General features: G+C 40.3%; 1 protein-coding gene across 2 annotated transcripts in view; it reads left to right on the top strand.

Annotated features, from left to right (window-relative positions):
* pit (pitchoune) overlaps positions 1–25,573 on the top strand; it is a 330,099-nt gene that overhangs the window by 80,499 nt on the left and 224,027 nt on the right. For both annotated transcript variants that reach the window (XM_068225206.1, XM_068225207.1), the window contains exon 6: positions 622–786. In XM_068225206.1, the coding sequence (XP_068081307.1) occupies positions 622–786 (165 nt within the window). The remainder of the gene's footprint in view (positions 1–621; positions 787–25,573) is intronic.

Genomic DNA, 25,573 nt, shown 5'->3' with positions numbered 1-25,573 from the left:
CATTTACTTCCTTTAAAACTTCACTTCCTAATTTAATATTACCTGCATCACCTGCATTTGTTCGACTGTACTCCATTACTTTTTTTTTTTGGACTTATTTATTTTCATCTTGTACTCCTTACTCAAGACTTTTTCCATACTATTCAGCAGCTTCTCAAGATCTTCTGCAGTCTCAGATAAAATAACAATATCATCGGCAAATCTCAAGGTTTTGATTTCTTCTCCTTGGATTGTGATTCCCTTTTGAAATTCCTCTTTGATTTCTTTTACTGCCTGTTCTATGTAAACAATGAAAAGGAGGGCGGACAAACTGCAGCCTTGCCTCACTCCTTTCTGGATTGCTGCTTCTTTTTCAAAGCCCTCGATTCTTATTACTGCAGACTGATTTTTATACAGATTGTAGATAATTCTTCGTTCTCGGTATCTGATACCAGTCACCTTCAGAATCTTAAATAGCGTGTACTCCTATTACACAAAAGTAAAGCATAACATTAATGACTGATTGGTTAGGTAACTGATGAGAATTTGAAATGACAGACCTAAAGGTGTTGGCTGTAAACTTATCTTAAGGGAGGAAAATGGTTTTGCTATGTTTTTGGTACTTATTGTCTCAATTTTCAGGTATCAACATCCTCGTTGCCACTCCTGGCAGACTTTTGGATCATCTTCAGAATACACCCGATTTCTTGTACAAGAATCTTCAGTGCTTAGTGATCGACGAAGCTGACAGAATTCTGGATATTGGGTTTGAAGAGGAACTGAAGCAAATCATTAACCTACTTCCCAGTGAGTCTTTCTTATTATATTTTATAACAAAAATCTAAAATGCATCTTTTTTTACGTGAGTAAGAATCTGTTATAAAGATGTCAGACATGTTAAAATAAGCTCTCTATCGAATGTGAAATAGTCAATAGCAGTATAGCAAACCAGTAGCATCAGCTGTTTAACTTGTGTAACGAATAGCATTCCATATGCAGAAGACATCCAAGCCACAGAAGTTAAAATGGCTGAAAAGTGGATTTGAAGGTTCTTAACCCCCAAGCCCCACGGCACTTAACGCCCTTGAAAGGGCCTTGGCCTGCCAGCAACTGCTGCTCACCCCAAAGGCCTGCAGATTATGAGGGGTTAGTGTGGTCAGCACGACGCATCCTCTCGGCCGTTATTCTAGGCTTTCGAGACCGGGGCCGTCATCTCACTGTCAGATAGCTCCTCAATTCTAATCATGTAGGCTGAGTGGACCTCGAACCACCCCTCAGGTTGAGAGAAAAATCCCTGACCTGGCCGGGAATCGAACCCGGGGCCTCCGGGCGAGAGGCAGGCACGCTGCCCTTACACGATGGTGCCAGCTTCTGAAGGTTCTTAGATATTACAAAATTTGAAGCCACAGTAATGTAAGATTGAAGCAAAATAAAGTATGTGGAGTGCATTTGTGCCACCTCACCTCACCTATGGTGCGACAGCCCGTTTTCGGGTCATGGCCTCCCAAGTTGCTCTCCGCCAAACTTGTTGATCTTGCGCAGCAACTCTCCAATTCCGGATCTTGAGGATGTGTGCTGCATCCTAATGTACACCATCTTCCCATCTGTAACATGGCCTTTGTAAGGGCCTCCCTCCTCCAAAGAATACCTTCTTTGGGATTCGGTGTTCTTCCATTCTAATTAAATGACCTGCCCATTTGAGTCTCTTAATTCGAGTGGCATGTGACAGGGGTGCCTCCCCATACAGGGAATATAGTTCATTGTTATATCTAATTCTCCATTCCCCTTGTACGCACATGGGTCCACAAATTCTCCTCAGGATTTTCCTTTCGAAGGAATCTATCTTTTCCACAGCTTTCTTTGGGAGGGTCCACGTATCACTTCCATACATCACTTTACTGCGAATGAGGGTTTTGTAACTTTTAGGCTCTGGTTTATATCTCTACTTCTGAAAAGAGGTAATACTGCGAAGTATGCTCTATTGGCAGCTTGAATTCTTGCCTGTATTTCTGCCATTTCCTCATTCTTGTTGATTGGATGTACGCCAAGATATTTAAACTCATCCACCAACTCCACTTTGGATCCTTCAGGGACAAGTTGGTCATTTGTATACTTCCTTCTCCGAGCCTGCACCATTACCTTCGTCTTTCGTTCATTGATCTTAAGTCCAATCTCTTTGCCTTCTCTACTAAAGTCTTCAAATACTTCTTTAATTGTTCTTGTTGTTCTTCCCATCAAATTAATATCATCAGCATATTTAACTAGTTGAGCTGTTTTGTGTAGAAGTGTTCCACTGGTGTCCACCCTTAACTTTCTAATCACTGATTCTAGTGCCAGGTTAAATAGAATTGGTGTTAAGCCATCTCCTTGCTTCAATCCCTTATTCACTTCAAAGAAGTTGCCTACTTCAGTCTGAATTTTCACTCCCACCATCGTATTTCTCATAGTTAATTCCACTAGTCGCACCAGTTTTTCTGGTACCTTGAGCTCTCTTAATATCTCCATTAATTTATCCCCTTCAATAGAGTCTATGCTTGTTGAAAGTCGGTAAACATCTGTACCACATCTATGCCCCATTCCCAGCACTTCTCCAACACTTTCACAGTAAATATCTGATCAATAGTGGATCTTCCCTTCCTGAACCCTGCCTGGTATTCTCCTAGAATTTCTTCTGCCAGGGGTTCTAGTCTCTTCTTCGGGATGGAGGTGAACAGCTTATATACTGTACACAGCAATGTAATTAATCCCTCTATAATTGCTACATACAAACTTATCCCCTTTCTTGTATATTGGTCATATGATGCGCCAGTCTTCAGGCATTTCTTCTGTATTCCACTCACTCACAATTAGCTTGTATATAGCTTCTGGTAGTGCGGTTCCTCCGTATTTCCACAACTCTGCAGGGATTCCATCGATACCTGGTGCTTTATTGTTTTTGAGTTGCTGTATGGCTTCTATCACTTCTTGCATAGATGGTGCTGTGACTTCAGATTCATTTGTCTCATTCTAGTTGGTGTTTTCCCTTCCATTTCTACTGGGTTCAGGAGGTGTTGGAAATATTTCTTCCATCTATCTTGGATCCCTTCTTTATCTCCCAAAAGTAGTCTGTCTCTGTCCTTCTTTCACTTCCTTAAATTCTCTGTAAGCCATGTAGCTATTATCTTCTTTATGTTCCTTCACTATCCTAGCCATTTTCTCATTTTTCTCTTCTTTCTTCGACATACATTCCTTACTTCTTTATTCTGATTTTCAACCTCTTGTTTCTTCAGCCTTGTTGGTCTCTCTGGGTATGCTTTATATGCCTTATCTCTTTCTTCTATGGTGTTTTGGCATTCCTCATTAAACCATTCCTTCGTGTTCCTTTTGGGTGCAATGTCTAGTGTGTCCTTTGCCACGGCCTTAACGCTTTCCTTCAGATCAACCCCTTTGGTTTTGACCGTTGCTGTTTGGTCCTTATTATATTTCTCTACCAGAACTTCTGCTATTCTTTCCCCGTATCTGTCTGATACTTCCTTATTCTTCAGTTCACTAGTATTGTACTTTTCTATCCTACTCCTTCCTTCCTTCCTTGCCTTCGTAATGCGTTGGGACCTGAAAAATTAGCATCTATTTGTTCAAAAATTAGCATCTATTTTTCCAAAATTAGCATCTATTTACAAAGTTAAAATAATCGCATGGTATTATTAATTTTAACGATTCCAAGTTTATGAAGTGCAGTTATTGTCCTTGGTTCACGCACAATACAAATTCATTGTTCAAACGAAAGCATTGTCAGTACTTCGGTATTGCTTTTTTTTCAAATTGCATTGTCTGTCTGTTTGTAACCACTGTGTTGTAATGAGACAACACGCGCTCGCTATCTACATTGTTCGTTGGGGGTCCACAACAATTCAAGACAGTATTTAGCAAATATGCTGTTGTCTGAACTGCAGTTAATGCAAGCATGACATCACATTTTTCACTTTCTATCATCTGGGTTTGAATTGCATGTTTCACAGAACAGTAACCAGACCAGATATAGTTTCGTGAGAGATCTGTTACTCCAGACAGTTTCTCAAGCTCATCTAATTTATCACTGGTATTCAAAATTATATTTTTTGGATACAAAGCTTGAGAAATTGACAAAATGACGAAAATGCTTATGGTTGGGGTCTTTAGCTTTCAATTTGGCTAGCTTGCACTGAAGAATGAGCAGCTTTGACAAATGTGTCTCAACATCCAGCCTGCTGGAGAGGAGTGAGCTTAATCATAGCATCATTAGTTGCTGCAGAAAAATTCCCCTCACAAATGAAGGTAAAATTTGATGTCAAGGTTATGCAGTTTGGGGTAAAGGAGATGAGAGGTAGGATACAGAGACCCTTCAAGTTCAGTAAGGAGGTCAACCAATCCATCTGCATGATCTGTGACAAAAACCATGTGGGAGTGAAGCCTATTCACTTCTTGGTCACTCAGATCAGTCAGGTACTTAATACCACCGTTGTTGTCTTTCATGTCAGACATCTTGAAAAATGTAACATCAGTAAAGTAAGCACTTAGATAGAAGACAGCATGAAACCAGTTATTCCATTGGGTTTTGACAGGTGCAGGAAAAAGCTTTGCTTCGTTTGAAGCACCATACTTTGATGTTAAGAATTGAAAATAATTATATTTTCACTTTCTTGTGTTCAAAAGTGCAGACTTTACCATCGCAACCACATGATTTAAATCTGTCATCACTGCAACCCAACTATTGCCAACCAAGCTGATCTTATGTGCCCAGCACTGTACATGCATTAAATGATTCTCTATGACCACACTCAATGTTTCATAACACAGGTTCGTGTATGGAGCACTGTCACTAACAAACACTTTAACTGCATCATATGGTACATTATAACTGCACAGAGCTAAAACAGCATGAGAGCAGTTTGTAGCATCCTGCATCAAGAAAGTTCATAGAAACAACGTGCAGCTCTCTTTTTGATCCGGGTGGGACTTGTAATATGATGATGAAAACACAACGGCCCATTCTATCTGTAGTTTCATCACAGAATATGTTCATGTTCTTCCCCAGTAGAGTCTGCTGTTCTTTTCTGGTGGTCAGATGCTATCGTGATATTGGAAGAACAGTCAAGTAAACATACTAGTCTCATTTCTTTTCTATTTATTATTGTCAAAAAATCAAAAAATCTAAGATATAACACTTATGACACAATGATATTAAATAAAGATATAAAACATAGCCCAGTCCAAAGAATGATCTCGAGTAGTGTCTATCAATTCCCAACATTCTCCCCACCCTGGTCAACCTCTAGGGGGATGACCAGCTGAATTGGTCGGGCTATTTTATGTCCCTGTGGTGTTCGAAGAATCACAGTCCTTATCTTCTAGTCCCTTCCTTCTAGTAACCTCTCTATTCTTGCCCTTTTCCACAATTGGCGTGGTCGTCCATCTTCTTGAATCAACGCCAGATCTCCGGGTCGAAACTCCATGGATCTCCCAGACACACCTCGAGCTTCATGAAAGCTCTTGTGTTCTAAGAGGTACTCTTTGGTCCATCTTCTCCAAAAGTCATCTGAAAGTTTTTGTCTCAGTCTGAATTCTCTTGTCAAGGCAAGTCTGGTAGTTGGTTCTGGTCCTGTTGGCACGGTCATGAGTCCTTCACCAACAAGAAAGTGTGCCGACGTCAGGGGTTCAGCGTCATCTCCATGGGAGATCGGTCTTGAATTTACCGCAGCTTCAATATTGACTAGAGTGGTGTTAAGCTGTTCTTAGGCATCGCTTAACTGTGCTTACCATTCTCTCCCACCATCCTCCCCACCAAGCTGCCCGTGGGGCGATGAACTTCCAAGTTATACCGTCTTTGGCGAGGAATCGATGGGTCTCCGAAGATGACCGTACCTTCCAAAGTTCCGACAGTTCTGCATTGGTGGCCTGAAATGTCCTTGCGTTGTCTGTATATATGGTATGTGGCAGTCAACGCCTACCAGCAAACCTTTTAAGGGCCATAAGGAATGTGTCAGTGGTCATGCTGGAGCATAACTCTAAATGCAGCACACGTGTAACAGCACAAGTGTAAGTCTTTTCCATCGTCATGCCTATTTTGATATAGAGGGGACCGGCGAAGTCTGTCCCGGTAATTGCAAAGGGCTTCGACGGTCTCACCCTATCCGCAGGTAGTGGAGCTTCGATTTGGTGCCCTCTAGGGTTCTTCATGATTCTGCATGGGAGGCAGGCGTGCAAGACCCTCTTAACAGTTTGACGAGCTCTAAGGATCCAGAACTCTTTTCGGAGCTCCGACAGTATTACCCGAACTCCAAAATGATGTAGTCTGATGTGTGTTTGCCGAATGAGTAGATACGTGAATCGATGAGAGTCGTCTAGAAGTATTGGGTGCCGTCGCTCCTTAGCGAGGTCCTCACAATGCAGTCGACCCCCGAGACGGAGGAGTCCGCCTTCAGTGAAGGGGTTGAAGGGTCCTATTTTGGATTCTTTAGGAATTGGTCGACCGTCTTGGAGTGCTTGAAGTTCTAGTGCAAAACATTCTCGTTGAACAGCTCCTATCCAGTATCTACGTGCCTTTGCGAGCTCCACCGCTGTTAGTTCTCCTGTAAGCTTCTCTCGATTGCGAGTGTTGTGTGTAAAGCGAAGAATCCAACCAGTAATACGCATCAGTTTCCAGTAGGAACTGAACTTCGAACTGTCTATAACGCTGGAATATGTGGTCGTTGTCATTACATGTTTTATGTTTCTCTTCTTCTCCTCCTCGGGAAGTTGCTCGCTTGGGGTTTGAGCACCAGATGGCCAACAATCCTCATGATGTGCAAGCCATGTGGGTCCATTCCACCACTTGCACTAATTCCGTATCTGGTCACCACGAAGTCCTCGTGTAAGGTGGTCAGCCGGGTTCTCATGTCCAGGGCAATGCCTCCACTGACTTGGAGTTGAGTACGATTGAATCTCCGTTACTCTGTTGCAGACGAAGGTTTTCCATCTGTTTGGGTCACTGTGTATCCAACCCAAGGTGACAGTAGAATCTGTCCATAGTATTGCCTGAGTGATATCGTGGCCTGTAGCTGCACAGAAATAGGACAGTAATCGTGCTCCCACTAGCGCTGCTAGTAGTTCGAGCCTTGGCAAGGTTACCTTCTTGATCGGGGTGAGCCTGTTCTTGCTGCAGGCCAGATGGACGAGTACGTTGCTTCCCTCGTTCGTGCGAATGTACAAAACCGCCCCATATGCCCTTTCTGAAGCATCACAAAATACGTGGATCTGAACCTTTCCCGCCGTTGAAGTAGCTAGCCACCGCAGACTTTGTACCCGTGAAAGAGAGGATAAGGAGGATGCCCAAGTGTTCCATGATGCTCCGATATCAAGAGGTACCAACTCGTCCCAGTCAGTTCCCCTGTTCCACGTATCCTGGAATAACAACTTACTGAGGAGGGATAACAGTCCGAGTGGATCATATTGGTATTGGTAGGTGTGCTAGGTACCAACTGATGAGCCCACCCTAGCACACGAGGGCGAAACGCTGGCAACCAGGAATGAGTTAGCTGGAAAATTTATTATGTCCAATAACGGACCATTTATATTGGTATCATAGAATCTAGCCGTAATCTGTAATAACTTCCTCTTGGTGATTGGTCCTTCAGGTAAAGCCTTGGTGATCTCCTCTGGGTTAATGTAAAGGTTATCCGTTTCTGTATTCCAGTAAACGCCTAGTACCTGCGTCTCTACGTTGACCTCTTGACCTTCTGCTCTCCAGATGGCCTTTAGCGAGTCTGAATTAGTGGCCCATTTCGCTAGGTGGAAGTTCATCAATTTCATCAGTGCAGTAAGTTCGTAATACAGGGCAATCACACCATTATCATTCTCTGCGCTGGGCACGAAGTCGTCCATAAAGGTATTGGCATGTATGACGGGTGCTGCAATAGGAAATGTCGTCTTGTATCTGTTGGCGAGTTCCCTCAGTGTTGCTGAAAGCAAGAACGGACTGCAAGTCAGGCCGAATGAGAGCCTAGTGAAGCGATAGGTCACTATCTCGTCCGTTGTGTGGTAACTTCCGTTACTGTCCTGGGTGACCCTGTACCACAAGAATCTGGTCAAGTCCCTGTCATCCTCGTGCAAGATCAGCTGAAGAAATGCCTGTGTAATATCAGTAATGATGGCCATGGGATGTAGCCTGAATCGTAGTAGAATAGCCAGTGTCTCCGGTAGCAGATTTGGACCTGCCTCTAAAGCATCGTTGAGAGACGGAGAGTTGGTTTCGTGAGAAGATGCGTCAAAAACTATTCTCCATTTTGTTTTTCCCAGTTTCTCCTTCTTTACAGCTTGGTGGGGGAGATAAAACGTGGTGTTCTTTGGATCTCCAGTAGGTGTGACTTCTATTTGTCCTTTCATGATATGATCCAGCATTTGGTTATAGTACACCCCTTGAGAGTGCTATTGTTTTGAAGTCTTTTGATCAAGTTATCAAATCGAAGTTCCGCGTTTATCTTGTTACTTGAAGGAAGAACATCCTGCTTTCTTGGTAGGCAGACCACTCTCCAGCGACCTTCAACGCGATAGGTTGCCTTGAATTCTTGAAGAATAGCAGAGTCTTTCTCAGTTAGGTCTCGATTTTGATTTGCAACTATTCCCATTGCCTCTAGATCCCAGAATTTTCTTAGTTCATCATCCGAAGGTGAGCTAGCTTGTCGAATGAAGTTCACAACAGTAGAATTCACACAAGTCCCTGATCGGCTTCCATTTAAGATCCATCCAAAAATTGTTGGAATCAGAACGATCGATTCAGATATTCGAATCGGTGAACCGTCCTTCACTATTTTCCAATATTGGTCACTGCCAATTAAGATCTCCACGGGCAGGTTTTCTTTCGATTCAGATCTAGGGTCTGCTAACTGCAATTTGCGTACGTGCGCCCAAGTTTTGATGTCTTGTGGAGCTGCTGGTTGAGGTGAGAGTGAGTGTGCATTTTCGTAAGCTTTCATGGAAACCGTAAAGTTTGTGTAAACTCCTTTCATACTGAACCTGACAACTCTGCGCTGACATGATGGGTTAGTCTGGGACTCAAATGTGCAAACAGTCAGTTCTCTTTTGTCGGTGTTTAGTAGCTGTAGGTCGTCTATCAGTGATCTTGATATAAATGTTGTCTGACTTCCACTGTCTAGTATACATCGAGTAAGTCGGCTTATCCCTGTAGGTCCAGTGATTCTTACTTGAGCTGTCTGCAAGAATGTGAAACCTGGTGTGGTGATATCTATTTTTCCTACAGAAGCTGTGTTGGCCTGATCTTCTGAGGTCTTGTGACTCCTTCCGTTGTCGCAAAGGGACTTATGGTGCGACTTCTTGTAGTTAGCACACTGTGCCTTTCCTTTCTTTCGACAATTGAACGCCGTATGCCCTCGATTGAGGCACAGGAAGCACCGGTTAGCTCTCTTCAGCCTCTCCTTTCGCTCCGTAACGTTTGTGATTTTCTTACAGTCCTAAGCCCAGTGACCTCTTGATTCACAAAAGACGCAAAATGGTTCCGGCCCCTTAACCTCTTTTCCTGCTAAGCCTTTAGGATCGGCACAGACGTGAAGAGCTTCCGCCGTAGGGGGATGGTATGGAGGATTCACCACGAATGTTTTGTGTAGTAAGCGCTCCGTCAACTTCCTCACCGAGAAACTCCATTAGTTTGAGGATGTTACCCTCCGAAAGGTCTTTTCGCTTTGCGTGAATGATCCAGCGACGGCATATATCGTCTGGAAATGCTCGGAGGATCTTCGGTGCAAGTACTCGGCCATAGGCGTTCACATCTTCCCCGAGAGCGCGCAGAGCTTGAATGCGGCGATTGCAACCAATAAACGTAGAATTAAGTGCGTTCGGTGTGGCAAACTGGATGGGCTTAATACATTCTATGTAGTCCAAGTGGGCTTGTATGATTCTATTCTTGTCGCCGTAGCGAGCTTCAAGAATTTTCTTAGTCTCTTCATAAGTCTCGGCCGTCACTGCGATGCCCTCAATCAAGTGCTTCGGTGCCTCTAAATAACCCCTCAGAAATATATGTTTATTAATAGTAGAGAGTGACGTGTCCTTATCGATTGACTGTTCGAACTGTTCCCAGAAACGTGCCCATGTTTCTATATTACCTGAGAAGGGTTCTAGTCTTATTGGGGGGAGTCTTAACGTGGTTGAGGGAACAGCTGAGGCCGTACCGTCTGTGTGTTCGTGAGTCTAAGATTCGATATCGCGCTTTCAAGTTTTTTCTCCATCCCATGTGAAATGTGAATGATAGCGCGCTTGGCGTTCTCTATATATTCCTCACATGTACTTATGTCATCAGCGTACGCGGTGTCATCCAGGAGGTCGTGAACCTCATCGTCCAGGGCTCTTAATTTATCCAAAGTCTCTTGTAACCTATCCTTACAGTACTCGTAATCTTTGGGAGAGGTAGACTCAGTAAACTCTTGTGCTTTCTCCACGAGACGTGTGATGTTTGCCCTGTCCCTAGCACGTCTTCTTTTCAATTGGTGTAGTCGTGTGTTCGCGTTACCGCCTTCCATACCGGACCTCTTGACGTGAATTGCTATAGTAAAATAGTGTATTTGATAGGGACTTCGTAATAGCGTGGGAAATATTTCGTTACTTGATCTATTATTAATCGTACTCTGATGTATTGCGACGTAGTTCAAGGAAAGCCAGCAGATGGCAGCACTGGTCACTCATTCGTGCGTGACGTCTTCTCCAAGTGACGTAAATAAACAATATGGCTACCCTTCCAGCTTAACCAATAAACTATCTATGCGTTTGCACTACAAATACTACTTATAACCCTTTTTTTATCGTACTATTTTTTATGCGGTATTTGGAAGTTCCTTAAGTATTTCAGATATTAACAGGAACAAAATTACACATCTGAGAAATGTTACCGTACGTTGATGGCTTGGCGTGATAGGTTTTATTTCTACGGCTGCAATTTTCCCGTAGTCACCTTACGGAACGTGTAGTAAACCAGTGATTACCTATTTAGTCTCTAGTATATTGCCCATTCGTGCTGGAGTGTAGTTCTTCCCGTGTTTTCGGCACCAAAATTTATATCGTGATATTGGAAGAACAGTCAAGTAAACATACTAGTCTCGTTTCTTTTCTATTTATTATTGTCAAAAAAATCAAAAAATCTAAGATATAACACTTATGACACAATGATATTAAATAAAGATATAAAACATAGCGCAGTCCAAAGAATGATCTTGAGTAGTGTCTATCAATTCCCAACAGATGCAACTTCTTGAAAGGAAGAAAACTCAAATTATAACAAAATAATTTAAAATTACTTTACCAATTGGGTATGGATAAGATAGTTTGATATGGAAATCGCACTCAAATTCGGCATCCTTCAGTTTTGCAGGTGGTTTAGATGTACAGTAAAACCTCGTTAATTCGACGTTGTTGGGACTAAAAAATTGGACTTTGAATTACGTGATTTCGAATTAACCGTCAATTCGCAATTCAGAAGTACCAACCCTTGCCGCATTACGAAATATTCTAAGTCCCGTTACTGCATGCAGTTAACCTTGATTCACAGTTTATACCTTTCAAATGCCATGAAAAAAGAACTATTCCCAAAATGTATCCAAAAAGGTGCATTTACAGTATTCAAATAATGCACTTTCATATCTCACTGGCAAATATAACCTCACGCAACGAAACCACTTGCCGCGTCACAAAGTATTCTAAGACCCATTAATACATTCAATCACCTCGATTCACAGTTTAAACCTTTCCAATGCCATGGAAAAACTATTTCCGAAATGTATCCAACAAGGTGCATTTACAATGTTCAAATAATGCACTTGGATAAATCACTGACGAACATAACCTCACGCAACGAAAGAAAAACAATCACACAATTCAAAGACAAGGATAAATTATGCTGCTTCCCCTATGCAAATGCATTATTTTTTGGATATCTGTACTGTTTGCATTTTTAGATGCTTTGTACTGGGATGGAAAGTGTCCGACGCCCTTAAAACATTATAGCTTATCGAACTTTTCTATGACGAGGGGATAAAGTTTCTCGCTTCCATGTGCATTGGAATTGCAACGCACTACAATGACCCCATCCCCGACCCTTGTACGATTCGCCGGCTGGCACTTTCTCCTTTAAAACCATAAGACCGCTTGGGCTCGCATTAAAATAAAGCAATGCAGTTTCATCGGCAATGACAGTATTGTTCGGTGCCTACGAATTTATTATATGAGCCACGCTTTTTTGTCAACTGTCGGCATCGCCAGTGTTCGCGCATTTTGTTTTCCCGCACTCTGCCTGTTGCGTGATGTTACGGTGTTCCTTAAAAGGTTGAATACAAAAGAATTTCGATTTCATTCAACTTGGCAATCATGAAGCGCGCTGTAGACCCACCGAAGTGAGTGTAAGTGCGGAAAGCTACCCCTCCACGTTCCGAAACACGCGTTCTATTATGGCGCGGATAAATTTTGAGTTGAAATTACTCTGTAACATACTATTGTTTTAAAATGTAAAGGCAGTTTCGAATTAAAAGTCTGAATTTCGGTAATGGGGCCGACATTGTACTTCGAATTACGAATTATCCGTATTTCGAATTAAACAATTTAAATAACATGCAAAACTGTATCTCATGTTTTCGGGAACGAGAGCTTCTTCGAATTACGTGGGATTTTGAATTAACCGATTTCGAATTATCGAGGTTCTACTGTAATACCTAAACCGTACCCGATCAATGAAATCAAAACTTACCCGGTAAATATACTTCACGTACAGTTGTCACACATGGCAGCTCTTCATTTGAAAACTCAGTAATCCAGGCTCTTAGCTCTTTGCTTTCCTGCTTTGGCAGATAATTCAGCTGTGCGTTTCGAGAATTTATCTTTGGAAATTTTTCGTCGTTTACAACTGTCTAACTGTGTAAGCACAGAAGATTGCATTCTTTGAGACGTACTAGCAGCAGGGGTTGAACTTTTGTTATCGCGTTGCTTACCCAGATGCTTTTCAGATTTAACATGTTTCAGAGTGCAATCTTTTTTTTCCCACCCAACTCGGCAATTACAATACTTGCAGAACCCTGTCGCTGAATCTGTGGCATATAAATCATCCTTTGCATATTGCTGAGCCCTTATGTGCGCAGTTTTTTTTCGTGTGCCCCATAATCTAAACGATCGCTCGAATTTATACTCTCCACTAGTTTCAGTTTTGAACAACAGGTAAACAACGCTGCGTTTATTTCGTTATTTCCGTGACACTCGATTTACATTTCGGTAATAATCGATACAGATCTTATTCCCTTGTTATTCCCATTGTAAATATCGATGAAAGTCGGCAAGCAGTAATCGATAGGCTACCCTTCTTCATTGATCGGAACAGTCGAAAGATCAATCATATTTTGAGTATTTCTGATGATTTTGGCGAAATATGTAGAAGTCCATTATAGCGAGAATTCACAACAGCGGAAAATTTACTCGCTATTGCAGATTGTCGCTATATCCGATTTTTGTATACAAGTCGGAAAACTCCCCATACACATTAAAATCGGTATGAAACGAGAATCAGTTTGTTCAAAACTTGCGTTTTTGCGGATGATGTCCACACTATTACATGTTATAAATCTCATTTTTGGTCCGTATTGAAAATTTACAGTTCAACAACAATAAAGGTGTTTTAATTTAATCCACCTATTCAATACTTTTATTTTCACTTATAGTGGTTACATAAAGAGACTATCAGTTAAATGGGACATGTTTCGCCCTCAATTAAAGGCATCTTCAGCCTAAGAACAATCATCAAGAGTACAACTAATACTAAAAGTGGAAGCTAAAAGTTTAGCCAGTTATTAAAATTTGGGACATTCATTCATTCATTTTATCCTAAAGGCAAGGCCTTGTCGCTGCAACCATATTTATCTCTCATCTGCTGTGCGTTTCAGATCAACATATTTTTTCAAATTCAGCCTGTCCATCACGGAATCCAGATACTTCTTCCTCTTCCCTTCTTACCCAGAACTATTCCTTCCATCAGAGTCGTGAGGAATGTGTTATGTCGAAGTGTGTGGCCAAGGAATTTGGTTTTCCTCTTTTCTATAGTGTTGATCAATTCCCTTGTTTCGTTAATTTCCTTAAGGACCCTATTGTTTGACTTTTTCTCTGTCCAACTAATTTTCAGCATCCTCCTCCATATCCACATTTCCATTGCTTCCAGGCGTTTTATATCCTGTTTCGCTAAGACCCATGTTTCGCAACCATACAACAAAACACTCCACACAAACATTTTGGCAAATTCTTTCCTAATTTTAATTGTTAACCCGTTGGGTGGGCGATGCGGCGAGATCTGCGGCTACAAGTCGCTTGCTCGGTGGGGAACGCGGATATATCCGCCGATTCAAATTATATATTTTTTCTCAGTTGCCTGCCTGCAAAGGTTTATTTTCTTTTCTGCAGCGTATTCCGGATGAGTCTGCCCTCCGATGTGAATTTTTTCAACTATGTTCTCCCAATACCAATGTGTCATCCATGAGTTGCAACATAAAGAACGCAACTGACATCCGGGCAAGAACGACCTAAGGCCTAATAGCTCCGCTCTGAAGCTTTAGCTCATCGTCTAATCGTCCCTTGGATGTAATAATATTGCTGTTGAAGGGATTTCTAGTGGTTATGACACTGAAAAGACATCTCTGATGGCAATTTAGAACTGTGACCTGATTTATTATCCCCTTCCTTCACGACTGGAGTGTGTGTTTATCGCGAGTTACACAACATTTTATTATCGTACGCATCCGTAATATTTTATGATTTCCATCCAAACTGCTGAGACCAGGGTTCTATTTGATCCTTTTTCTTACATTTTTTCCGCTAAAATATCTATAACGAATTACCGGCCCCCACTGTTAGAGGAAGATGATTTACGGGTCATGATAAACGAAATGTTGCAATTTAGTGGAGAGAATTGTGGTATTAGTGAAGTAAGTTCTGCCGAAGGGGAATTCGTAAGTGACAGAAAATTACCTGGAATAAGTACTGCAGGCTCGAATATACAGGGTTTGGGTGTAGCTGATGCAAATGTTCAGCAGTCGCAAAAGAGATAACACATGTTCGATTCCAGTTCAAGTAGCGATCATGACAGTGAGAGTTGTGACGATAATACTGATTACAATCCAACCATTGCAAGTTCTTCATCAACTTATACTGAAAATGGACAAAGAAATTCCCGCTTTGATCCAAATTTCCATCGTGATGTAAAGAGAGTGTTTTTAGGGAAAACAAAACTGAGCGAAATATTTTAATTACTTTTTTATGACGAGATATGTCAGAACATAGCTAAACAGACAAAAGATGCCGAGCAGGAAATCGCACATAAAACCCAGTTTAGTAAAACGAAAGGAATCGAGATCAAGACCGTGTCCGAACAAATAAGGAGGAAATAAAGCTTCTTATGGCCATACTGTTGCCGCAGGGGATTGTACAGAAACCTAAATTAGGACACTATTTCTCACAATCGCTTGTTCACTACGCCTATTTTCTATGAGTTGATGACACAGAAGAGATTTTTCTCGCCAGATTGAGTGGCCTGGCTGGCCTCCTGACACCAACTTGGCAGGTTCGATTCTGGCTCAGACCGGTGGTATTTGAAGGTGCTCAAATACGTCGGCCTCTTGTAAACAGATTTACTGGCATTCAAAAGAACTCCTGCGGGACTAAATTCCGGGAGCTCAGTGTCCCCGAAAACCGTAAAAGTAGTTAGTGGGACGTGAAGCCAATAACATTATTATTATTATTATTATTATTATTATTATTATTATTATTATTATTAGATTTTCCTCCACAGCTTTATACATATCTCTGACAATGAGGTGATTAATGCAAAACTTCCTCCAAAAATATACGAGATAAATGCAGTATTTGACCACCTGTTAGCAAAAATTTTCGGAAGCTTATACCCCTGATGGCAAAATGTCAATTGATGAGAACCTCTTGCTATGGAAAGGGTGGCTAGGGTGTAAAGTTTACATAACAAGAAAACGATCGCGTTTCGGAATGGAATTATATAAATTATGCGAAGGCGAGACAGGTTATATAACATGACCTGCTTTCGTGTGTATCATAATGAACAGCTGTAAAAGACATAACACTGTGAAGGCCGTAAATACTGTAAATATTACCTGTATTGTAGTGTAATGTAGTCCGTTTATGTCACTTAGTAGTTGTAGGGAGGCTGTATAAACTTAATCCCTCGAAAGCGCTAACCAATTTAACAGAAAATTTCGTGAGTATTATAATTTATTCCATTGCACATCTTTTAAGTATATGTAAACTTTGTAAATCTACAATTTACTTATACAAAAACATTTATTTCCAGGCAGAGATTGATAGTAAACTGCCTAAAATATTCAGGTGAAGTTATTGTATAAACAAAAACCAGAGCTTTGCTGTTAGGAAGAAGCAATCTCGATATCACAGTGTGAAAGCACTTAGTAAGTTTTTGCACAACGTATTGAAAAAATAAAATAATAGAATTTTTCAAGAATTAAATACATTATATTCAAGTATATATTTCTCTTTTGGCTCTTCAATAGTTCATTTTAGTCTAAGATTGTTATTAATCAAGTAATTCAATATTTTCTTCAATCAGGGAAATCGCTCCCCACCTGAGAGTGAGCTAGTGTGTACCGAGCTCCCCGCTTAAGGGGTTAATGTTCCTGCTTGTCAAAAGCTGTTTCTTGTTACTGAAGGCTTGTTTAGCTAGAGCAATCCTCCTCCTGATTTCTGTGGTGCACCTGTTGTCCTGAGTGATAATGCTTCCCAAGTAGCAAAATTGACTTACTTGTTGTACTTTTTCTTCGCATACCTTAATGTTTATTGGTATTTCCTCAGTTGATTTCTTGACAACTAATACTTTCGTTTTTGAGGTGTTCAGTTTCAATTTTGATTCTTGTAGGGTTGATGTTAAAACTCGTAGCATTTTACTTATTTCCCTCTCTGAATCTGCAATTAATGCAATGTCATCGGCAAACCTTATACAGTGGATTTGTTGTCCGTTAATTTTGATTCCTTTGGTTTTCTGCTTAAGTTTTGATATGGCCTCCACAATGAACATGTTGAACAAAAATGGAGATAGCGCACAACCTTGTCTCACTCCCCTTCTAATGGATGCTGTCTTAACATTACCATTGATTTCTATTGTTGTGCTTTGATTTTTGTACAGGAGTAAAATGAGTCTTCTGTCCCTCCAAAATGTGAAAAATGATACAATATATAAAGATGCTAATGGAAACACTGTCAATGATTAAACTATAATCTTGTCGGAGACTAAAACTTCTTCCATTAAAAAAGTTCATTTAAAATGTTAGTAGAATACCAAAGTGGTAATAATATAAAGCCAACGACATGAGGGCGTGAACACAAGCGTAAACATGATTGTCATAAATAGAATATGTCCAAGGCCGCTGATGATGTACTCTTAATGATTGTTCTTAGGCTGAAGATGCCCTTAATTGAGGGCGAAACATGTCCCATTTAACTGATAGTCTATTTATGTAACCACTATCAGTGAATATAAAAGTATTGAATAGGTGGATTAAATTAAAACACCTTTATTGTTGTTGAACTGATATCCACACTACGACTTACTTGTTTGTTATTTTTCGAAATGCGATACTATGTGAAAGTGTATGATTAATTTCATACTGAAAAAATTACAGTTCCGTATTTCTCCGAATCCAAGACGATCCCCACTTTTTCCTTCAAAAATTTAAATCAGGCCCAAAAAGTGCTTTATAAAATCATATAAATGCCTTTTTTGTACAGTATGCATTTTTATACTATTTTAGACACCGAACATTGTCTTTCGTTATGCCGTATCTTTTGCAGCTGCACAATTATTCTTTATTTCCGCGGGTTTGATGACCATTAACTTAAAATTGGCATCATAATACCAAGGAGAACCAATTGAAAATTTGCAGGCAATACCTATTCCATGCGTCTATACAATATGCCGATCCGTCAGGAAAATATTCTTGCTGTCTATAAAACTGTTACGGTACTTTTACTCAGCGTCAGATATAACCGTCTACCGCTACACGCACGTCTCGCTTGCCGGGTTCGTCCAACTTCAGCGGTTAGCGATGTATAGGCCTAATCGCGGACGTAGGAGGTCAGCGAACGAGTTTATGGCGCCACGGTATGGCCTTTCCGCCCTTGTGCTTTTTGTGCACATACCAGTGGTACCTCACAATTTCATTTTCGACTTCTTTAAAGCGTCCTTGTTGCGGACCACTGAATGCATTTTCTCTATCTTTATCTTCACGCTGATGCCAAATATTGGCTGTAGTTACGCCTATACCATATTTTCTTGCGGCTGCACAATTATTCTACATTTCTGAGTGTTTAATAAACATTAACTTAAAATTGGCATCATAATATCGACGAGAACCCGTTGAAAATTTGTCGGCAATACCTGTTCCTATCTTTATGACTATCTACCATGAAAATATTCTTACTGTCTATAAAATTTAATTTTACTAAGAGTCAGGTACAGTAGATGCGTTATAACTCTGCCACTGAGTAGCCGTGGCCTTTTTAAGAATTCGATGGCTCGCATGTTTTGATGTCATTCTGCAGATTTGAGAAACGTTTTTGTAGAGGCTAGTAGAATGTCGTTCTCTCTTCACTATTTCCCGAGATCCAGTGACGTTACACACAGGCACTGTACAACTGTACACGTGAATGTGCGCGTGCAGGGATGAAAAGAAGCAGCGTGATTACGGCGATAGTTGCCAGTGGTATTCATTACTGTTAGGCCGTGAATGCAAGACGAATCTTGATTTTTCGCATGAGATTCTGAGGAAAAACGTCGTCTTGGATTAGGAAAAATACGTATCACTCCAGAGTTTTCTTCTTCAAATTGTGGCGCCTAACTTAACCTTATATGTGTCATGAAAACATAATTGAAACGCGTGTAGAGAAATGAGTTGTCCTCATTAAAATTTACATGTGAATAGCCTTTACGAAATTTAACTAGACTCGAGAAAATATGAACTATCCTCTGAAATCAGCGATGTATTCTGTCATATCTTGAGGTGTATCACATTCTTACTTAATTTTAGTATATAACATTAAAATTAAGAGATCGTTTACATCAGCTGTTATTTTGATTGAGTTAACTGCTATCGGCCATGTTATTTACGCATTTATTACGAAAACTTGTTATCCTCTTTCATTTTGAATTTTGTTTAGAGAATAGGAGTCGTTGGGTATTACTAATCGACTCCAACATCGCCTTCGAATGTCGACGAGAGAGCTCGCAAATGCACATAGTGAGAAAACTATACCGTACCAAGATGATCGATCGCATTTTGTGGCAAACGTTTGTTTACTTATTCAAACAGCGTCACCTATCCTAACTTAACCGTACTATACATATGATGAAAACATACTTCAAGCGCCAGTAGAGAAATGATAACCTTCTTGCTATAAATTTACATGATAATAAACTTTCTGTAATTTAACCAGACACGAGAAAATATAAACTAACCTGTGAAATCAATTATGCACTCTGCCGTATCTTAATTGCAGTATTTAGCATTAAAATTAAGCGATCGTTTAGTCAGCCTTTATTTTTAACAAGTTAAGAACTGTTATCGGACACGTTTTTTACGCCTTTATTACGAAAATATGTTCTCCTTCATTTCGAATTTTCTTTACGGAACAGCAGTCGAACGGGTATTACTAACAGACTCCAACATTGCCATCGAATGTCGACGAGAGAACTCGCTAATGAACTTAGCGAGGAAACGATACCAAAGGTAATTGCGCGTGCTTAATCGCTCCTAATAACGGATTTGTCAGTGATAGAGCTCTCACTATAACCGAAGGATAATACACAGTTTAACATAGGAGTTTTGAAGGGACAGCAAAATATTGTCGGTATAACGGGGTACTCGCTATAGCAGACTTCTACTGTAGCACATTTTCACAGAATTCACACCAAAATCGCATGTTCATACTAATTCCGCATTTTGTATCACAATTCGCATGTTGTCGCACTTCTATTTATGCGTAAAAATGAATTTATTTGACATAAGAATTACCGTAGGCTTGGATTCAGTACAAGATTCGAAAATTTGCATTTCTCGCAAATGCAATTTTTTCAGGTCCCTAGTAATGCGACACCTTAAGATTGCCTTAACTAGAAAGTGGTCGGAGCCACAACTTGTTCCTCTGTATGATCTGACATCCATGATATTGGATGCCCATCTTTTCTCCATCATTAGATGGTCTATTTGATGACAGGTCTCTCCATCTGGTGAAGTCCATGTTTGCTTATGTACCTCTTTATGAGGGAAACAAGTTGACATCAGTTTCATGTTTCTGCTGGTAGCAAGGTCAAGCAGTCTCTGTCCATTATCATTAGTATTGTTGTGTAAGCTATGGATCCCTATTATTCCTTGATATATGTCCTTCTTCCCAATTTGTGCATTTAGGTCCCCTATTATCATCGTAGCATCGTTTGATGGGATTGAATCTAGCACTCGTTCCAGTTCAGCATAGAACTGATCCTTGACTATCTGTTCCTTGTCTTCCGTTCGTGCATATACATTTACGATTGTTAGATTATTGAATCGCATTTTAATACGCAGTGTTGCCAATCTTTCATTTAGTGCCAAAAACTGTAGTCCATCGCCTTTGGCTTGTGTTCATACTATAAATGCTATTCCTTCTTGTGCATTCCTTGACTTCCCACTACTAAGTATTGTGTGGGTTTTGGTATCCCAAATCTCATCTCTTCCTGACCATTTTGTTTCTTGGATGGCTGCTATGTCCACTTTGTTGGCTTCTAGTTTCTGTGTCAATATTTTCAATGCTCCAGCTCATAGAAGGGTGCATACATTCCATGTACCAATTGTATAGTCCATTTCCTTTAGCTTAGCTCGTCGCCTATTAAATCCACCATTCTGAGGCATATTGTTGGGCTTCACAACAGTTTGTTTTCCGGAGCGAGATTGTTAGCCTTGGTCCGACCCCCAGCAATCCTGGAGGACCATGTTTTCTCTTAGGGTTGTCTCCCTTAACTGATTGGTCCCCATTTAAGCGTCGGGAACTCGCTTTCTGCCCTAACATGACTTAGTCGTGTACCTTAAAGAATACAGTGGAACCTTGGATTGCAAGCATAATTCGTTCCGGCAACATGCTTGTAATCCAAAGCGCTCGTATATCAAAGCAAGTTTTCCCATAAGAAACAATTGAAACGCGGATGATTCGTGCACAACACAAAAATATTTATTCGCATACCATTTAAAACAAAATATAAAACAAATTAAAGTGCACTTTACCTTACCATAGAAACACTGTTGGTGTGAGGGAGATGAGAGATGACATGAGAAGAGTTACTGTGTAGCATGAATTTCACTAAAAGAATCACTGCTATCTGTTGGCTGACTGGAATTGTTTTCTTTTCGTGCAACTTTAATGATGGACGTGTCCATTGACTGTTGCTTTTGCCTCTTTTTGAGGATTTCACGAAAATGTGACATTGCATTGTCACAATTAAATTGAAATAAGAAATAACACAGTTCAACCTATTCAATACAAATAAATAAGAAATGTAGTGTTACATTTCTATTTAATTATAAGCGGAAGCGGTACCGGTTTCGACCCCAATCTGGGTCATCAGCTGAATAAAATACAAAAACAATGCATAGGTAAATAAGAAATTAAAGAATGAGTCTTTCACAAAAACAGTAGAAGAGGCAAAATAAGATGATGGGGATTGGCACTGTGTGATTTTAAATTGTAAAATCTAAAAGAAGTAGAAGGTCAGTCACTTATATGAAGTAAGGCGCGATCTTTTTGAAAAGTAGCACAACACACGCAAAGTTCGGCACTGTCTCCAAATGTTTACGAGAAGAGGTGAACAATTAAGTGAGCCAGCATGCATATATTATCAGGTGCGAAGTCACAACATAATTTAATGAATATGAAGTCCAAAATTGTGTAGAAATCGAAGACGAGTCGCTTGATTGAAGCAAATTGCTAGCTCCTGAAGATCAGCGCAACACACTCAATGTCCGGCACTGTGCTTTCAAATGCCGACGGAACTCGGTGAATAGCTTGATGATCCAGTCCATAATTGTTTCGGTTACGAAAATGTGTGTATATATTCTGCCCGTTTAAGCCACGACTAACATTAGAGACACGAGACACCCTCAGGGGTGCTCAGTAAGGGATTGACATGTTCCATAAAAAGAAATGGTGTGGATCAAGGAGATGGGCAGATATCAGTAAATAATGAACCATCGAAATACAAACTAATGGTGGATGATTTATTACAAAATAATTCCGTCCTTCTAAGAATTATGATTGTGTTAGATGATCACTAAAAATTTTATTTTTACGTTAACTCTTGCTGTACATCTAAAAATTAAAGCAAATGGGATGGTGCATGTTAATGAATTCTTATTAATTCTGACAAAAATTGTTTTCATAAAAGTCATATTTTATCGAATATTATTTTGAATGTAAAATTTAATTTTGCTTAGAGAATGATGCTCGTACGCATGTCAAATCATGCCGGAAAATCTGGAACAAGATTTTAAATGCTTAAGTTACGTGACTGGTCAAAAAGATGAAAATACAAAAAAAATTATTTTTTTTCTGTCACTTAATTTCACTTCATAATTATTTCTCCCTGCCTGCTGTCATTTCTTGATGGATACAGTACTTTTGCATTCATCTCTTGGCACAGGCCAGACCATAGTGTAGCTTCCACTGAAGTCCCAGTCTCATCCATTGCTATGACAATATGGAAGCTGCTGGGGGTATGGGTGGTGCTGATTAATGACATTCAGAGCACAACCAGTGTGTCTGAGTGTCATGAAAGGTGTTGCTCATAGGGTTAGTTGTGCTACAATACCACTGTCTGGCCCAGTGAGGAAAGCAATGGCAAACTACCTCACTCTTCATCTTGCCTAGTACGTCTCATTTTGGTACTGCCATTGGTTTTTGTGGTTCCCTATAACTGCATAGCCTTTGGTGATGCTATTTGAGGATCCAACCAGCCTCTGGGCTGATGACCTAACAGACAGGCAATTATTTCTCCAATTTAACTCGACCTTTCAGTGATTATCTGTTCATCGTAACCTCAGAATACACGTGACTTTATGTGATAAAAGTAAGCAGAATTTTTTTAAAAAATTAAATTAAATCTTTAACCATGTGTCATAACCTTAACACAACGCCGAAACTAAGAACAACGATGGTAACACACACATCAATAACTCACAATAAAAATAAAATCACTCAACCTGTGGAAATAACAAAATAAAAATGCACTTAATAAGTATCCCGTTACCATCATCCACCAAGGAAAGAATTGTAACCAACTACAACTAAGGACCACGAACCTGCTACGCAGGCGTAGCAGGGGGAGAGGTGATACTCCCACATGACGCGTCCCAGGTGGCGGATAGGGGGGTCCTAACCGGCTTGCCGGCGGACTTGAGGGAAATAAAATACCTCTCGCGGACCAAACACACTTCCCCCTGCGGGTGGGGGACGCACATGTAGAATACACCCGCGGTATCCTCTGCCTGTCGTACGAGGCGACTAAAAGGGGCGACCAAGGGCTGACTGAATTAGAACCATGAAACTAATTTTGAATCGTACCATCACCCGGGGAACACCATAGGTTGCCTGTACTTGCGAGTAGTACCACTGAATTCGGTACGAAATAGGTTTGTGATTAGTAGCAGTTAAAGCCTGGCCTGGTGGATTCCAGTACCCGTGCGTCGTACCCATGTGTGCAACACCGCGGGTCTGGGCGTAGCCTGTGAGTTGTACCACTATATGAGCACCACCGTGGGTCTGCGTTGCCTGTGATTAGTACCCACTATGTGAGGAACACCACGGGAATACCGGCGCCCGTGTTTAGTACACCTAGGTGGGGAACCTTCTCGGTTTGCGTTGACTCTGAGTTGGGCCATTGTGTGAGACACACCATAGGTCTGCGTTACTTGTACGTATTGCAATACTTGTGAGTAGTACCATCTTTTGTGGAACACCGTGAGTCTTCGCTACTTCTGATTAATACCCCAACATGACACATACCATGGTTCTATTTTACTCGCGACATGTACCATTCTGTGGGGCCTTAGACGTGGATTTTGCACCCCCTTTAGACACCAAGCATATTGTGCTTTATAAGTGGTTCCTTGGTCGGTAATAATGTTATTTTCGATCTGTATTGAGTCCGATCCACTGGCTTTTGTTTGTTTGTTTTGTGTTTTGTTGAGTTCCTGTCCATCCATTCATTCTTCATGCCATATTTTATTTTTATTTTGGTCAGTGGATGCCTTTGCAATTTTTGTTGTTTCATTTCGTACCATTAGGGGCCGATGACCTTCCATGTTAAGCCCCTTAAAACAACCAGCATCATCATCATCATACAACTAAGGATACTATTTTACAAATATACACACACGTCCACACGTTATCCATCCATTTCATGGAAATGGAAGACTCCCATAAGTAATGGTTTGCACCTATAAGTAATCCATCCAGTACAAATAGTCTGGGTAATGGTGACTAATAATATCGTCGATATCTGCATCGAACTCAGGGCGTTACCAAAATTTATCAAATTTCGAGGAATTGAGTAATATTATACAGCTACGGTTCTGATATTCTTGCGATGACGCTCATCCAGTTGCACCGATCCTCGGGGAATCATTTTCTTGAACCATGTTGGGCGATCAGTCAAATACTCCGGCTTTTCCCCCTCCTTTGACTATCATGTCATTGGATCAGTTGAATAGATCAATGCAGTAAAGTAAGTGATGCTAAATGTCAGTAGCTATAAATGATTCCCTAAGTCATAGAGTGGTTAACTCACTACGCCAAAATAGTTTTCAACTGACGCAATTTACTCTATTTTACGTCTCACTGTAATCGTCGAAATACTTTCCAAGTTGCTACACGACATCTCTCAGGACTACTTAATATGCATCAATAATTTAAAAAAAATATTTTTTTTACGCGAGTCCAACTGGGAACTCTAATTTCTTTCCGTAAAGTTTACCAGTAATGTTACTCATCTGTCAATAACAGTTCTAAATTATCGTCCAGGATCACCCATTCAATATACATATTTTCCATACGAGTCCAATATACACTTATCTGCTAAGATTAAGTAAATTAATCTCAATAAATTGTATAAATCCCTGATTTATTCATGAACATTAATTAATAAAAGAAAATAAAATACAACGTTCAATAACATCATTAGTCATGCCATTCTTGAAATATAAACCATAATCGCCTTTTTAATGGATTCGATCTGTCTTCGTGCTGGACAAATATCTTATTCGCCTCATAAGAACAAAGAAAAGTTTGCATAACCTCATAAAATGTAACCCTCAATCACATTTGTTGTCAATCTTGATACTCATAATTAAAATCTTTAAGCTTTATGTAGGAAAAGAAAAGAATGCCCTAATTAGGCATCTCTAGGTTTCGGGAATACATAAGACATCATAAATGAAATAACTGACCTCGCTGAATGAATTAAATAAATTGTATAAATTAATTAAATGAATTAAATTATATAAGT

Source organism: Anabrus simplex, chromosome 1, assembly GCF_040414725.1.
Source record: "Anabrus simplex isolate iqAnaSimp1 chromosome 1, ASM4041472v1, whole genome shotgun sequence".
NCBI lineage: Eukaryota > Metazoa > Arthropoda > Insecta > Orthoptera > Tettigoniidae > Anabrus > Anabrus simplex.
This window is presented reverse-complemented; position numbering and strand designations above follow the sequence as displayed.